This window comes from Mizuhopecten yessoensis, unplaced genomic scaffold (genome assembly GCF_002113885.1).
Source record: "Mizuhopecten yessoensis strain PY_sf001 unplaced genomic scaffold, ASM211388v2 scaffold11169, whole genome shotgun sequence".
NCBI lineage: Eukaryota > Metazoa > Mollusca > Bivalvia > Pectinida > Pectinidae > Mizuhopecten > Mizuhopecten yessoensis.
Window position 1 is genome coordinate 101757 of NW_018408914.1, and position 18381 is coordinate 120137.

At 36.2% G+C, this 18381-nt stretch overlaps 1 protein-coding gene across 4 annotated transcripts in view; it reads right to left on the reverse strand.

Moving 5' to 3' along the window:
• Positions 1-18381, reverse strand: part of LOC110467302 (rho GTPase-activating protein 20-like) — a 205410-nt gene that overhangs the window by 100471 nt on the left and 86558 nt on the right. For all 4 annotated transcript variants that reach the window (XM_021524375.1, XM_021524378.1, XM_021524377.1 and 1 more), the window contains 2 exons: positions 13275-13344; positions 10839-10941 (listed from right to left, as the gene is read on the reverse strand). In XM_021524375.1, the coding sequence (XP_021380050.1) occupies positions 10839-10941; positions 13275-13344 (173 nt within the window). The remainder of the gene's footprint in view (positions 1-10838; positions 10942-13274; positions 13345-18381) is intronic.

Consider the following 18381-nt stretch of genomic DNA (forward strand, 5'->3'; position numbering starts at 1 on the left):
CATACACAATTATAACTTTTCTAGTCATGTGCAAATTTATGTTTTTTTTGGAGGGAAGGATAATTTACTGTAGCCCTTTCAAAGTCCTTGATGCATAAAATAGGCTGCATTCCCTACCCAACAGATAGCATCGGTTCCTTATACCTACAGATTGGGGCCGTGTGCAACGAATCGTGTCATCCAAAGTCTCCCGTGTATAATTATCCTGAACCCAGTCCTACAACACAAGCTCCAGTTCATCTAGCTGTAAGATACCATGTAATTCATGTTAATGCAAACGATTGAAAGGTGAGAATTAACGGAGCTGCAGACAAAACCCTGAGTAGATTGAAAGGTGAGAACGGAGCTGCAGACAAAACCTGGAGTAGATTGAAAGGTGAGAACGGAGCTGCAGATAAAACCTGGAGTAGATTCAAAGGTGAGAACGGAGCTGCAGACGATTCAAAGGTGAGAACGGAGCTGCAGACAAAACCCTGAGTAGATTGAAAGGTGAGAACGGAGCTGCAGACAAAACCCGGAGTAGATTGAAAGGTGAGAACGGAGCTGCAGACAAAACCTGGAGTAGATTGAAAGGTGAGAACGGAGCTGCAGATAAAACCTGGAGTAGATTCAAAGGTGAGAACGGAGCTGCAGACGATTCAAAGGTGAGAACGGAGCTGCAGACAAAACCCTGAGTAGATTGAAAGGTGAGAACGGAGCTGCAGACAAAACCTGGAGTAGATTGAAAGGTGAGAACGGAGCTGCAGATAAAACCTGGAGTAGATTCAAAGGTGAGAACGGAGCTGCAGACGATTCAAAGGTGAGAACGGAGCTGCAGACAAAACCCTGAGTAGATTGAAAGGTGAGAACGGAGCTGCAGACAAAACCTGGAGTAGATTGGAAGGTGAGAACGGAGCTGCAGACAAAACCTGGAGTAGATTGGACGGTGAGAACGGAGCTGCAGACAAAACCTGGAGTAGATTGGACGGCGAGAACGGAGCTGCAGACAAAACCTGGAGTAGATTGGATGGTGATGTACTGGAGGTGTCGTACACGCTTGGTATTGTACAGGATCGCCCTCAAACACCATATGGGTGGACGACCAGAATAGCAAGTGTGTGGATTGGGTGGACAGGAATGTAAGATAGGTTTCTAGATTGTATGTGGCCGAGACTACCATTAAGATGTAACTATAGGCTTGCGGTATTTACATCAGACAGGCAGAGCTCACAAGTGGGAAACACACAAAAGCATGGAAGAAGCCAAAGGACATAGAATCCGCAGATTGGTTAGAATTCCCATAAACCCAGTATTTCCCCCTTAACACTTGCACAACTTTGTCAAGCCTTAACATTAGAATTTCCATAAACTCTATTTCCCTTAAAACATTATTTACAACTCCCCTAAACCATATTATCCCAAATGTACATGAATTTGTTAATCGCAGTGCCTAGCAGCTTGGATGACTGCAGAGACTCCACTATAAGTTTCCATATACTTGGGTTCAATAACCTTCAACAATGCACATGCAGGTTTATTACTATTAAACACTGTCAAGGTTCTCTAGATTAAGCAAAAGATACAGCTTTTGATAAAGAAGATTTTGGAGAAAAATCACTGACAGATACAGCATTCATAACAAGATTAATATTAGAGAAAATTTCCATCAAAACGGTTTAGATTTCTGAGATTGAGATCAGTGGAAGTTCTGTGTAGTAGATGATTGTCCACGGAGGTCAGAGCCCTGGTATGTCAGTGAACACAACACATGCTAATATCAGAGCGCAACACTGAATATCTGTTGTAGAGAAGGTACAGATCAACACATTGAAAGTTAAATGGTCAATTTGTTTACAGTTAAAACTTTATTCTGATAAAATATGCAATAACTGTGATAACATCTCACATAACTTGCCACCTCCCTGTACCGACACGTTACCCTGCTACCACGATTCCTATCTTCCGACAATAGTCCTGTGCACAGTGCACTCAGCACACACTCTATTGCACCCGAGTGGAATGTGTTATCGTGGAGCTGGCTCCAACAAACAACACTTCATTGTATTCTTCATGATCATAAAAAATTGATGACTTTAAAATCTGTGTTCAGGGATAAAAAATTCCTTTCTGTTACAGTAATTAACTATTATACTGCACCAGGAATATTTTAATTAAAAAAATGTTGCTTCATAGAATTTGCTTTATAAAATTAAGTTAGTATAGCATATTGATACTGTATAGCTATTTTCACGATATCTTTAATACCAATTTAAAGGCAATCAATTCCATGAAGTGATACTTGCATACTCTACTACAGTACAAACTGTTTTCACCTTAAAGCACAAAGTATTTATTCTTGACTGCTGTAAGGTACACTTTTTATAATGACACATATAATCAAAGTGCTTCAGTACTAATGTATCTGTAAAATCTACAGGATGAAAACTATTAAAAATATCATTTTTTTTCACCTACATTAAAACTATAATGGAGTCCATTCAATAACGTCGTTGCCATGGCTCCAGATGGTCGATTGTCTGAACTGATACCGCGACCTGAGGTGGGGCGACATGTCCTCAGTGTAGCATCTCTGTCTCTGGGTGACACTATCTCTCAGAAACTTTCAGTCATATTAACCTTCATTAATGAATAATTAAGATATATCAGGAGATTTTTTCATCATTGATGTACTCTCTAAAATCTATTTTACTAGAAATGCCATGCTCTGGATTTTTAATCAATCTTAAAAGGATACCATATTTAGGCTTCAACTTTTATGACAAATATTATGAGAATTCATACAATGGAAACTTTAAAAAAAAAAGAAGATAAAAAACAGAACTATGTTGTATTTTTTTTAATACAGACTGGAATGGAAAATTACTCTTCCACTGTTGATGTAGACATAGAAGCAGTGTCAATAAAGTCCAGTATTTTGTTCAGTTCTAAGGTCAAAACTTCCTTACTTTGCCTACTTCTAACTGACCTTGAATTATTTCACCACTTCCAATGTATCTAAGCTTGTCCATTTCTAAGGTATAAGACTCCTTAATTTGCCCATGCCTGTGGCAATAATAGCTCTCAAGAGATAATGTTCCTTGTTTACCTGTATGCGACGTTAAATAAAGTTTCTTGTATCTTGTATCCTAAGTTTGTCTATTTCGAAGATCCAAGCATCCTAAGTTTGTCCATTTCTAAGATCCAAGCATCCTAAATTTGTCTATTTCTAAGATCCAAGCAGCCTAAGTTTGTCAATTTTTAAGATGCAAGCATTCTAAGTTTGTCCATTTCTAAGGTCTATATTGGTTTGTCCATTTCTAAGGTCTAAACCTCTTTATTGGTTTGCCAATTTCTAAGGTCTAAACCTCTTTATTGGTTTGCCCATTTCTAAGGTCTAAACCTCTTTATTGGTTTGCCTATTTCTAAGGTCTAATCCTCTTTATTGGTTTGCCTAATTCTAAGGTTTAAGCCTTCTAAACTTTGTCCACTCCTAAGATCTAAGATCAAGGTCCCCTGAGTTTATTTATTCCCAAAGCATAACTATCCCTTTTGCTCACTTATCTATGGTCTAAGTTTGTTTGTCCATTTACAAGGTTCAACTTTCCTAGGTTTGTCCAAATTGAAGGTCAAGGCCTCATGAGTTTGTCCATTTCTGATATCAAAGCCCCCCAAGTTTGTTAATTTTGGTCAAGGCCTCATCCATTTCTAAGGTCAAGGCCTTATAAGTTTGTTAATTTCTAATGGCAGGGCCTCAAAAGTTTTTCATTTCTAAGGTCCAAGTTTCCTAAGTTTGTCCATTTCTGATGTCAAGGCCTCAAGAGTTTGTCCATTTCTAAGGTCAAGGCCATATCAATTTTTCATTAATATGGTCAAGGCCTTGTGAGTTTCTCCATATCCGATATCTAAGCCCCAAAATTTGTCAGAGCCCCCAAATTTGTTCATTTCTAAGTTCAAGGCGTCTTGAGTTTGTTCATTTCTAAGGTCAAGGTTAATTGAGTTTTTCAATTTCTAAGGTCAAGGCCACATTATTTTTTCTTTTCTCAGGTCTAGGCCTCACAAGTTTTTTTAATTTCTAAGGTCCACATGCTCAAGGCACCCTGATTCATAGCCCCATTTTCACATTATCCCCGAAATCCAACCACTTTCCATTGACACATTTATAAGTTAACAAACATTACAAGCATAACAATTTACTCCAAATCTCCAGAGATGAAAGTGAAATGTTTTGACATGGGTAATGATCTTCTTTAGAATGACGATTGAGAAAAAATCTAAACATTAAGTGTCTCTGCTGTATTTATCTTTTGACAAAAAAATAGAAAACGACTTGGAATAAGGAGCCCACGTTTGCACCAGCGGCTGTCTCAATGTCTCCATGTATACAGTAAGTGAACTATGTAATGATAAATAGCCGACCTACGTAGGTAAGAAATATGAATTATTCATGAGTGTGTCTGTGACCTTACTGTGTAATAATTGGAGTAGTAACCCTCTCATGACAGATTTCATGCCTTGCTAGCTTCAGAAACAGACATGGGAGACCATTTCTACATTTATTACAGAATGAGCAAGTTATAAATGAATTAGCAAGACAAATTTAGAAATTGGATAATGTCTTCAAAACAATCTCAAACTCTGGTGGAATGTCTTAGCACCTCCCATGATGGTTATTTTTTAGTGTATGCTGGCATGATAAATACATTAATCTATTGGAAGTGTAAGCCACAGGCTAACAATTACATACTGCTCCGGGAAAAAGAAACAGAAAAGGGGAATAACTCTTATAAAAACACCAAAATAAACAATGATTGCACAACTACCTTAGGTACAGATCAAGTGTACCAAATGTGGTAAGTATTGACACAGAAGATAGGGTGCAGAAGTTCATAAGGCACAAAATTCCTAAAAAGAATTCAGAAAAGTGCATTACTATACTGGCGAAATAGTCAAATCCGAAAAAAAATAACCACAAGTGCACAAAGCAAGATGTTAAAAAAGAGACCACAAGCAAATTCGTGGAATTTATGTCATTATTATAAATTTTGCAGGACATATTGTAGGTTAACATTATTGAGGTTAGGTTCAAACATGTGAGTATCATGCTGTTGAGGCATAATGTATAGCTTGAAACTTGAAGAAAGAAAAAAAGCCCTATACCTCATTGATTATCTGTAAATATGCACAAATCACATCGGTTGGCAAACTTAGCATGAGTTGGATGTGCATACAGAATTTGGTTGAAACATCTGAACAATATCTACAGCAATTATCACACAAAAACCAAAAAGTGCCCAAGATGGGTGGAAAGACAGAAGAACACAAACATTGTTATCAAGTTTGAAGGAGTTTGGCTTATATTTGCTAGTTATTAAGCGGAAACTGCAAATAATGATGTTTTTTGTTAATTAAGGGGCCATAACTCTGCCAAATGGAGTCAATTAAAGTCTTGTCAAACTTTGCAAAGCCCTTAATGCGTTGAACCCTGTTACTAAGTCTAAAGACAATCGGATAATATTTGATAGAGTAAATGAACAGAAACGGCAGATAATGAAGTTTTTCGTTATTCAAAGGGCCATAACTCTGCCAAATAAAGTCCGCTGACAGTGGTCGAGCCCTTAAGGCATTTAACCCTGTGACCTAGTTTGAAGAAAATCGGTGTACATTTGTTGTAGTTATTGCACGGAAATGAAGCGTGACAGACAGACAGACAGACAGACATGGTAAAAGTACATCAATGTTTATAAATTAGTGTTTTTTTTCTAAAATTAAGGTAGAAAGTCCCTGTACTCTTTATGTATCTCCAATGAAGGAGAGTTACGATTTGTTTGCAAATTATTTTCACTTCAAGTTGCTAGCCCACTTACCACAGCAAATACTAATTAATATATGAAGGAAATATAGTCACTATAATTTCCTTTTTTCACAAAACATCTCTACTATAGGATATTAAATCTCTAACTAATTACTGTCAATTAATTTCTGTCTAATGCTTACTTGATACGCCATAATTTATAGATACTACATTCGTTAGACAGTGCATATGGTCAGCCCGAGGGTATTACTGTCACCAGAGGCGAAGCCGAGGGTGCTAGTGATATCCGAGGGATGACCCTAGGCACTGTCACACTCTAATGAATGTAGTATTTATTTTATTAAGTCAATAACTAACAAAGTTTTCATATTTGTAACATGTATTGTAACAAATATAACAGTGAACTATTTAAGACTTATCCATAAAGTTGGTGTTTTTAACACTGCGAAATGTCATGGCCGTTATAACAATTTAATTGTTGATATTGACGATCGGGTTACCGAACATCTTCTTCACATCATCATCAGTGATGGTGTTTCACTCCCCCCGAAACTTTGTTTGTACATGTTTGTTTGACGGTACGCTGCATGCTTTGAGAATCCTTATCCATCAATAGCTTAGGACTTTATCCAAATCACCCAACTTAACATCTGCAAATCTTACTATTTTTTTACTTCACTGAGCAGATTGCAGATTGTTTAGGTTATCCCAGATTACCACGTGAATGAAGCTTGGAAATTACTCATCTCAGTGTTACATCGTCGTACTAATCACTGGCGACTAAAACGAACCGTACGTGCATGTTCTTTGCACGGTCACTATTTTAAACTGTCAAACCACACTGTTGCTCGTTGCTAGCTAAGGGCATTGGGAAGCACCCTTCCATTGACTCAATGTTAAAACGAGTGTGACAGTGTGAAATGAACAATTTGTCTCGACCAATCAGATGACAGGATCTTCACTAGAGGTATGGTAAACTATGTGATAATATTTTGTATTTTCTATTACCCTGAATGTAAACCTGATTTTAGACACATTCAATCAAAGATGCTGTTCTGTATATAAAATCTGACATCACTTACAAATGTATGTTGTCATGGGTTTGTATCATAAACAGTTAACATAACCTAGAAATCAGCAATGCAGACCTCCTAGGTGTTAACCACTGTAAAGTGCCCACGGTATTAGCTGTTTTATGCTAGAATTAACTGTTCATGAATCCCTGAAACATGATTTTACCTTTTCCAAATTTCACGTCACTACCCTGATGTGTTACAGAGGCAAACTTAACACACTTGACAGAATCAACAGGTATTCTAATCAATCAACGCATATACAGGTATAAACAAATTGACTTTCAATGGAGAAGTTGTTGATTTTGAGAAATCTGATCAAACTTCCAACAAATCTGTACAAAAGGTAAGAAGATGAGACCTAGTAGGTAAGGTGTGAAGGTGTGTCGGTGTCAGAAACGTAATATATCTGTCCAGGTAGGATAACGAGAATACCTGGTCAGGTAAAACCAAATTATGTTACCTGCTTCATAATACTCTTTTGATCAACAAACAGGTGATGAATTACTTGAATATGTGTGGGAAGTAAAACAACCTGTTTACGTGTACAATCACACATGTTGTTTACTATGAATGAAACATCATAAGCTGTGATAAACAGGACAGAAACATTGAAAGAACTTCTTGAAGCATGCAGACTAAACATGTTGAAAAGTGTTTACCTATTTAAGACTACATTATACAAAGTTGGTTAAAACTAATCTTAGTAGAACTTGAAAATTAGTTGAGAATATTTTAGCCAATAAGAAGAAATGGTGACAAAAACAGCACCTGTTTAGCCCAACAACAGGATTATTTATGCTAAGTTTGATAAGGACTGGGTGGGTGGATATTGTGATAAAGAGAAGAGAGCTGTACACTTTTCATTGCAACAGAACTGAAAACCTCTGGTAGCCCGAGTGTTTCATTCCAAATTAAGCTTACATATCTATATGCAAATAGCAGTATTTTTTAACTTGACCTGTATTCATTTTTGCCTTAATCTTAACTTAATAATGTCAAAATTTATTTTTAAACTTTTCAAATGTTTACCTCCTTTCATCGGTCCAATTCCTTTACCCCCATTGAAAAAGTATACACCTTCACATGGCCCAGAATGTTTTACATGGAATTTAATCAGAATATATCAAACCATAATTTATATTGGATGCACGGTAGTCTAGTGGTAGGATGCCGGGCTCATGACCGAAGGGTTGCAGGTTAGAGTCAGGGTACAGCACTATGTTGTATCTTTGAGCAGGATACTTTACTCCGCTTACTCCGCTTGTTCTAGTCTACTCAGCTGTAAATGAGTACCCGGTTGGGCAGTGCTAGAATTGTTGAATGCTAGCTGTGAGCACTGGCTATAAGTTCCCCAGGGAGTTGAGAAAGATATTGCCTTATTGCAAAGGTCCTATTACCACGGATAATAATTTGTGAACTTCTTTTAGATGACCTACAAACTAGGTTGTGATAAAGCGCTATATAAGAACCTCGAATTGTTATTATATAAGTAGTCTTCAGGTCAGGGTAAACGGAAAGTTTTGTCTTGAAGGAGCAACAAACACTAGAAAGAGTATCAGTATGTAAAAATGTAGACTTTACATATCAGCTGTATGTACACCTTTATCAGGGGTCACGAGTGGAGTGCCACAGGGTAGCGTTCTGGGACCGATATTGTTTTTAATATACGTCAACGACCTACCAGATGTGACAAACAATACAGCTAAATTATTTGCGGACGACGCCAAAATTTTCGGTGACATAACATTGCCCGAGTGCATTGACTCCATGCAGGATGATCTCAATAACATAAGCCACTGGACTGTGACTTGGCAAATGAAACTGAATTTAGAAAAGTGCAAATATATGAACATCAAGCTTGGGCAATCTGTATCTGACCAAAGTTATACCTTAACGGGAAACATCAACACAACAGTAATTAAAAAGGTGGAGCATAAAAAGGACTTGGGGATTGATTTCGATAGTAACTTGAAATTTACCGGTCATGTCAACACGCAAGCGAAGAAGGCCAACAGAATGGTGGGATTAATATTCAAATCTTTTACCTACATGGACGAGGCAATGTTCGCTAATCTATACAAGTCTCTAGTAAGACCTCACTTGGAGTACTGCACATCAGTCTGGTTTCCAATGTATAAAAAGGACCGGAAGACTCTAGAAAATGTCCAACGTCGTGCCACCAGGTTGTTGCCTCATCTCAAACATCTAAACTATGAGGAGCGTCTGCGAGTTTTAGGAATACCTTCCTTAGAGTACAGACGTGAAAGAGCAGACATGGTAAACCTTTTTAAAATATGCAATGGACTTGTAGATGCCAACGTGGATAAATTCACAACTTTCGCGGACGGACAGAATGTACACAACACCAGAGGACACAACAAAAAACTTCTCAAGAAAAGATTTAGGACCAAACTAAGAGGAAATGCATTCTCCAACCGAGTGACCGAACCATGGAACAATTTAGACTCCACCGTAATAAACGCTCCATCATTAAACTGTTTCAAATCAAGACTGAACCGTGCGTGGAAACACCACCCAGGAAAATTCAGCCCCGCATGCTACAGAGCGGGAGGTGCAGACCGGGAGTCCGTACCAGTAGAATTAGTAGAAGCGTCAATAGTAGTCTATGACGAATTGTATGACGTCGACAACGGTGAGTTAACGGTGAGTTACACTTGTAGATTTCAGCAAGGACTAGTGAATCACCTATCCTAACTGGTCCTTTGGACTTATGACAAATATGATAATAAAATAAGAATATTGCTTTTTAAAATTTATGAAACAGCTTAAAATAAGATGTATTGCATGATAAATGTCAAAAGTTTCCTTAAACTTTACCATATTTTTATGGCAGTAATTATTCTAAGTTCCCTACAGTTGATAACTTTTGATGTTTTGTGCTGTAGATCGCAATGTTTCCTTATCAGGAAATCTTGGACTAGTTACATTAACAAAGGACTAGTTAATAATCTATTCACCTAGACCTACAAGCAAAAACAGTTAAGTGTCTATCCCTGTTTATATCTCAAACTTACTAAACAGGAATGAAACAACACCTGTACTCACTCAAACTTATCAAAATCAGGACGGTTTTCATGGAAAGCTGTGGTGTGGGGATATATGTAAAGATGATGACTTTCAGGACATAGTGACGAAATATTACTATCTTTCCTTTCAAGGATAAGGGATATGTGAGAAACAGAAAAAACACTTCTCAAGTCCCTTTTTATTACAAAATATTGAAAATCTAAGAATAATCTTTTTTATATTTTAGAAAATCAAAAATCTTGATATAACCTGAGTTATATATATATATATATATATATATTGCAGGATACATAAGACAGCAGGAACAGTTCTAAGGGAGGTAACTCTTACAGATCCTGCATATCCACATGGCCTGGTGTTAAAATATTGAGGTTTGATTTCGAGATATTTCCAAAGAAGTATATATTTAAACCAGAAGTACTAAGATATTACGGATTGTATTCTTTAATTGGGAGCTATTCCATATTACCAAGTACCAATCTTCTCTATTTTATAACATATCTTATATGGATTGTTTATTACATTACAATGGAGTTCTTTGGAAATCCTTTTAAATCCTATTGATAGTAAGTGTAAAAGAACCAACACTTTCACTAGACGTAGTCTGAGAAAAGATTCAAAGTTTAGTACAACCAAACTGTTCAAAAAGTCCCAAACATGATCAATTTGAATATTGATGAATTCTAATACACAATTAAAGTTGTACTAAAACAGTCATCTATTGGATTAGAGCTGGAATTCTCCTTGACAATTAACACCGTTTCACTCATTAAACATCCAAGGCAGCACTTGTAGAGGCCTGGACAGTCCAAGTCTCAACGCAAAACCCGAGTGACAAAAATTAGTGGTGTCACCAAGTGGAGCCATGATGGTATACGACCACAGAAAAAACAAGTAAACACGTGAACAAATGAGGTACTTACAGGCAGATGTAGCAGGGTGTGGATGGTATGCCCCGCCTTTCCTCGTCTCAGGTCACAAAATGCCACAAAAGATTCTTCAGTCTTGAATTTGTCCTCTAGCAATCTAGAAAGGGGACGTGAAAAAACTGTAAGATTTAATGTCGCTGCTCGCTACAAGTGAGCGCAGTCCTGTTATGTTCCAGTTGATCAGCTTCACATTTTATCACATTATTGTCAGATAATTTACTGACAATTAAATACTAGGGTAAACAAGTGCATATACCCGCCTATAGATATACACTTCAGTTGTATAACTTATATCCTCTATCTACAGATATAAATAATATTTCAGTTGTAAGCCTTCCAAGTTTTCTCCAGTATATATCCCTTAACGCACATTAAAAGCCAATAACCGAAACACATTACCTCACAAATGTGACAGCTTTTTGAATTTTACCACAGTAGCAAGTTCACGGGTTTATTTTATTTGACATGAACACTTTTAAAAGACATTTTTTTTTATTTCCAATGATGCATCAGTTCACTGAGCACAAACTATTTCAGTAACTCTAGCTGAATGTCCATTGAAAGATATACCTATCAGCCACGTTTCCAACTATGATCCGTCCTTATGTAGCCGAGTACGGAACAGTTCTAAAAATGGAAACAGGACTGTCTGTGTCATATGTGACCTATTTATAATGGTTTGTATTAATTTCCCTTTTTAGCTGTATCATATGTGGGTATTTCTTATCAGGCAGCCCTGACCTTTGACCTCCAAAATATGTACAGGTTGTTATTTAACCCTGTCGATGCCTTATTCTGGTAAGGTATACTCTTTAAGCAGAAAGGAATGGTCTATTTAGTCCTGCACTTTGGGCATATCATGTGCACGAAATGGGAACAGTGTTAGTCCCCTTGTCACCTGATAGACATATGAAGTAAGGATAAGTTGTTTATGAAATGGTAAATGAAAAGATACCTTTGCACTTTTAGTTCAAATTTTAGATAAATCAACCCATTTTTTCAATGCAGTCATGATGAATGAATTTTACAGTAGAGTACATCTTATAATGTCACCAACACATGTTGCTATACTGTAGATGTTATGCCCTCATCTTAATTTCATTCAAATTTATTCTACAAATATCTTGCTCAATCAAAAAAGAAATTTCTCAAATCAGTGGTATGTGTAAGACAACCTATTTGAAATGTGTTGACATTTTCTTTTAAAACCACATAGAAAACAAATAATTTTAATTCCATAACTAGGTCACATCTCTATAAAAGTACATTCCGTTCTAAACTCCACTTTTACATTAGGACAGTAATGGTCATTATGAAGACCATCCATGTTGAAGTGAAGGGTACCTTATGGGTAGAGCACTACAAACACACTTCTAGGAGGATTTATAAAATGCAGAATATAAACCCTACAAAACTGTTGTCATAATAATAAGTTACCTTACTTAGGACTTCAGTAATGACTGTTTAAATGGAGGCTTCATTTACACTGGAAAACACTAAAACATCACCAGAAAGACATACCGGTACTCATTTTTCCTACCAGTGCCAATAACTGTAGGGACAGTCTTTTTAGAGTGTTTTTAACAAAGGGGCAAAACTCCAAATAAGGGGAGGTAATTAACGTGTTCTGTGAACCAGGTTTTTTTTCAAATCATGCACTGCTGTACTTTAAGGAGTAGTGCAAACAATATTTTTAATGAAGGAAAATTACTCCATATATTAAAAAAAAAAGATAAATGACCTTAAAACTTTGGCTGATGAGGCCCGTCAAGGCAGACAAACCTTTGAAGTTTCACAAAAATCTGTCAAGAATTACCACTGCTAGGGAGATGACAAAGAGTTTGATGGTGAAATATTATTTTTAGTAACAAGGTCCTTGCCCTTTGACCGATGGTACCCATATTCAAACTTGTCCAATTAATCAATCAATCAATTTCTTTTATTCCTCCAATGAGAGATTTCCAATACAAAATACAAAGAATGTTCAAAACATATATACAATGTACTACTTTCCGCATGTCCAAAGCAAACATATCTGTGATGTTTCATATAAATCTATCAAGAAATACAGCCACTGCTGTGATGACAAGGAGTGTTGTGGTGAAATTTTGTTTTTAATAACAGCGACCTTGACCTTTAATCAACCAAGAACGTGATGAACTTCTAGAATAAAAGACAGATAGATGGGCAAATATATAATATTTACAATTTCTCATAGTTGAGTCATAACAGGATCTTGTTACTTTTACTGTGATTTAGATATAGAATTCTATCACTACTTAGTCCCCACATCCTCTAAAGTAGATAAAGTTTAGGTCGAGGACTTCTAACACTATTATTTAGTTACATGGTGACTGTCCGATGATGGCGGGAAAGAGAATCGGAAGAGGGATTGGTATCAGAAGGGAGGGAATTCAAAGTCATACTTACTGTCGAGTATCTGCGTAGTTATCACAATATTCTTCATAGTGATTCCATAGCTTGCTTGAGAACAGGTTACCTGAAACAGGTGTACAGATGATCTAATAGCCAGGTACAGTGAACATGTAATACAGGTTCCTACATTGTTATGTCAGGTAACGCCTGCTAACACATCACCCAGCTATAAACACTAATTACTACATGTTTACAGAATACCTATAAATATTGAGCTAATAAATTCAAATTCACATCACAGGCAGGAACAGAAACACAGCTGGAATAAATTAGAGTATAAATATGTGTGTGAATCACAACAGTACAATTTACTTATGTCCTTTCTACACTTCGGCATCTCGTTCAGCTGGGATGATCGAGGGCTATCTCGATGATCACAGTTTCCTACGTCTCCCATTGGAGCTACATTTTTGGCCGAATTTGAAAATGACATAATATTTTAGGCTTGTGTTTGTCTAAACTATACAGATTCCTAAATTGATTCATTCCTCCCAAAAGTAATGGGTGTACCCCTCTATTTATACCACATACAGAAGAACGAGAAGGCTTAATTCTTTCATAAAAGCGAGTCAAGTCATCGCAAAACTACAGAAAACAATTCCTTTAAAACTGCAAAGATATCTTCTTAACATAAAACAAGATATTAATTACACAAACAGCAAGAAAGTTTATGCGGAAATGGACGTCACTATTTAATAAACAAAACCCCACTAATAAACATCGATTTGACATGAAACCGTGTCCCTGTTTTACATTTGAGAATATAAAATGAGGAAATAGCTATACTTCCTTGTCTCCTGATCCAGTGGAGCAAGCTTTCAGTTCCTGAAGCACCCTCCATCGCATGTACAACTACTATCAGACAACTACATGGTATGTGTCAGGTAGCTAACGAGATTCTGACTCCCAGGTAAACAAATGGGTGAACTGCTTTGTTAAATAATTCAGATTTGTTTTTGGGTCATATGACTTGATGATGCTACATCACCCTTTATGACAATGACACATGCTATTGTTATAAAAAGTTACATTCCAATCCACCAATCATAAACATATTGCAAAAAGTTGACAAATTTGAACTTTGATAAAAAGTCAGCCGATTGTGCACATGTCATCAGTCCGCGGGATGTTTACACTAACTGTACCTGAAGGTAACACTAACATTGTATCTTTGTTATGTTCGTATTCCCACATTAACCCAATGGAGATATCAATATTACAAATCTAAATCAAAGAAATATTTCTATACCTTGCATTGAAAAGAAATTTTATTTAGCAGAATGTTTTTGTGGTGAATATCCATTGATAACAAACTACAAACTCCTTTCCTAGGCCCAGGTTAAAAAAAACATTTCTTCATTTCAAATTTTGCTTGAATGAATTAATCATAATGTTTCCATTCACCAGAGATATATCTTGTAAACTGTTCTGAAAACAATCTTTATTTTGTGAAGTATTGAAAGGAATCCCCCCCCAAAAATGTAAATAATACAAAGCATCTTATTTATATACAAAATAACGAACTGACATATAGCCATTTCGAGAACCCAAAAGTCAAACAGTCTAGGCCTGTACATGCTATTATAATGACAAATTTTGCAGGCCCTTCGATAATTCATATTTACTCTTTTCAGTAGCCTTGCCTTTTCAGTATAGCCTTGCCTTTTCAGTATAGCCTTGCTTTTTCAGTATAGCCTTGCCTTTTCAGTAGCCTTGCCTTTTCAGTAGCCTTGCCTTTTTCAGTATAGCCTAGCCTTGCCTTTTCAGTAGCCTTGCCTTTTCAGTAGCCTTGCTTTTTCAAACTGATTATATTCTAAGCATCTTATTGCAGCAATACTTTTTTCTCATCAAATTAATTATTCATGACATTTTGAGATCAGATTTATTCATCAAAATCATTTTCAGTATGTCAGGATGAAAGATATCTTATAACTTGAAGGGAATGTTGCTTTAAGAATTACAATATTTCCAACATTTATAATATGCAGAGCCAATATTTATCCCCTGGATGTTTTATGGGTGTGTTTACCTTATAAAGTAGGAATTTATTTCAGTGACTTTTGAAATATGTATCAGAACTGATAAACGAAACGCTGTTACCAATTCACAAGACTGGTGAAGGATCTTGATACGTCACTTGCAGACGGACACCAGAAGTCCCTGGTGAGGTTAGCATTGATCAATGCTTGAGGTGAAAGGTCAAAGGCCATTCATAAGATCACTTTTCCTATCTGTATTGATATTAAAGCATTTACCAGGCGTTAACAGGGTTTAAATGACCTGGAAAATCTACAAGAACGTTTAATTGTCACTTTATTTATATCTAAATTGTAGGAGACCTGTTTTACCTAACATCCAACACCTGCGTTTGGTCACCTTAGTCCTTGCTGTCGTTAAAGGTAGCGAGATCAAAGCTGGTCATGGTGGCTTTGTTACGCTTAGGACATTACAGGTCATAGATAACCAAACACAGAGCCATTACACAGCGCCCTCTATAGGGGCCTCACATCCATAACATTTAAGTTGATGCCATGACCTTACAAAAGGTCAACTTAACGTCCAACTGATTTAACTGACCCCATCAAACCACCTTTGAACTATCTGATCACATTGAACTAAATCTCTTAATTAGACTTTAATCATACAGGTGGAAACTGAACTCCAGGTTAATTAGCTGGTGTTATATGTAGAGGTGTCCCATTTTACAAGGTAATTAGGACAAGACCTCAACCCATTCACCCCTAAAGTCACATTTGAACCATACCAAATCAAAGAATAGTCAAGTCCAGTTAACTAGTAGGGGTGAATTAGTTAAATATTGGTGCCTAACTCCGACTCAATGGTAGCTTACAAACTAAGACAATCTCAAAGAACACAGTAGTACAAAATTATAGCATCAGATCAAACATAGAAGCTGCAAGACTTTCAGTAAAACGTCTATATTAGTTCATACCCCTATATAACCAGATGTTACAATACATTTATAAAACTGATATTGGTCATGGGTGTATGACCTCATGTTGTCAGAAATGACAACAGAATTATATGAAATGTTGGTTTATTACAAAAAATGACCTTTTTTCTGTGGGCATTGAACGTCACCATTGCAGAGATCCCAATCATTTTAACCTACATATCAAAAGTGCGATGCTATCATCAGTTTTATTACTAAAATTAGCCATGTTTTTCTTCATTTTAAGAGTTTTCACCTGGTGGAAATAATATATACAATTTTTTTGGTATCTGTAATTCCTATCTGGGATATTTGGGCTGACATGATCGAGGTTTTCTACTGGGTATACCTGTTAACCCCAGAGCACAATTATAGCCAAGAATACTGGGATAATAAAACCTTAACCACAAACACAGAACCATGATATCACCATCACAGCAACACCTCGTTTAATGATTATCATCTTTTCCCTTTTTTATTACATTTTTTTAATTGTTATTTATTATTTGTTTTCTAAGCTGAAAATTCCTTCGATTTGTATAGCAGATATATTTTAACCCAGAGTGAAGATGGTTTGACATTCAAGGCTTTCTATGACATGCTACTCAAGCTCTAGCTAGCTGTCACCTTTATTTCTCGAGGAGTATAAACTGTCTGACAAATTCTGAAAAGTCCAAAAAGTACTTAGAAGGACCCATATTTGACAAAAAAGTAGTAAAAAATACTATAGTTTAAGCAGTTCTATGCATGAATAACTTAAACTAATTTCACCAAGAAGCAAGAGGAATGTTAAGAAATTTTGCTTCTTTCAAAAGTAAAACAAGGCATCACAAGTGATAAAAATCCCCTCGCATTCACACATTGTGACATATGTAAGAAGAGAAAATGAAGTCGCTAGAGTGATGGCAAAGTTTTTTCTAAAAATAGTAAAGGACCTTGACCTTTGATGCAGTAACCCAAAATGCGAANATCGCAAAACTACAGAAAACAATTCCTTTAAAACTGCAAAGATATCTTCTTAACATAAAACAAGATATTAATTACACAAACAGCAAGAAAGTTTATGCGGAAATGGACGTCACTATTTAATAAACAAAACCCCACTAATAAACATCGATTTGACATGAAACCGTGTCCCTGTTTTACATTTGAGAATATAAAATGAGGAAATAGCTATACTTCCTTGTCTCCTGATCCAGTGGAGCAAGCTTTCAGTTCCTGAAGCACCCTCCATCGCATGTACAACTACTATCAGACAACTACATGGTATGTGTCAGGTAGCTAACGAGATTCTGACTCCCAGGTAAACAAATGGGTGAACTGCTTTGTTAAATAATTCAGATTTGTTTTTGGGTCATATGACTTGATGATGCTACATCACCCTTTATGACAATGACACATGCTATTGTTATAAAAAGTTACATTCCAATCCACCAATCATAAACATATTGCAAAAAGTTGACAAATTTGAACTTTGATAAAAAGTCAGCCGATTGTGCACATGTCATCAGTCCGCGGGATGTTTACACTAACTGTACCTGAAGGTAACACTAACATTGTATCTTTGTTATGTTCGTATTCCCACATTAACCCAATGGAGATATCAATATTACAAATCTAAATCAAAGAAATATTTCTATACCTTGCATTGAAAAGAAATTTTATTTAGCAGAATGTTTTTGTGGTGAATATCCATTGATAACAAACTACAAACTCCTTTCCTAGGCCCAGGTTAAAAAAAACATTTCTTCATTTCAAATTTTGCTTGAATGAATTAATCATAATGTTTCCATTCACCAGAGATATATCTTGTAAACTGTTCTGAAAACAATCTTTATTTTGTGAAGTATTGAAAGGAATCCCCCCCCAAAAATGTAAATAATACAAAGCATCTTATTTATATACAAAATAACGAACTGACATATAGCCATTTCGAGAACCCAAAAGTCAAACAGTCTAGGCCTGTACATGCTATTATAATGACAAATTTTGCAGGCCCTTCGATAATTCATATTTACTCTTTTCAGTAGCCTTGCCTTTTCAGTATAGCCTTGCCTTTTCAGTATAGCCTTGCTTTTTCAGTATAGCCTTGCCTTTTCAGTATAGCCTTGCTTTTTCAGTATAGCCTTGCCTTTTCAGTAGCCTTGC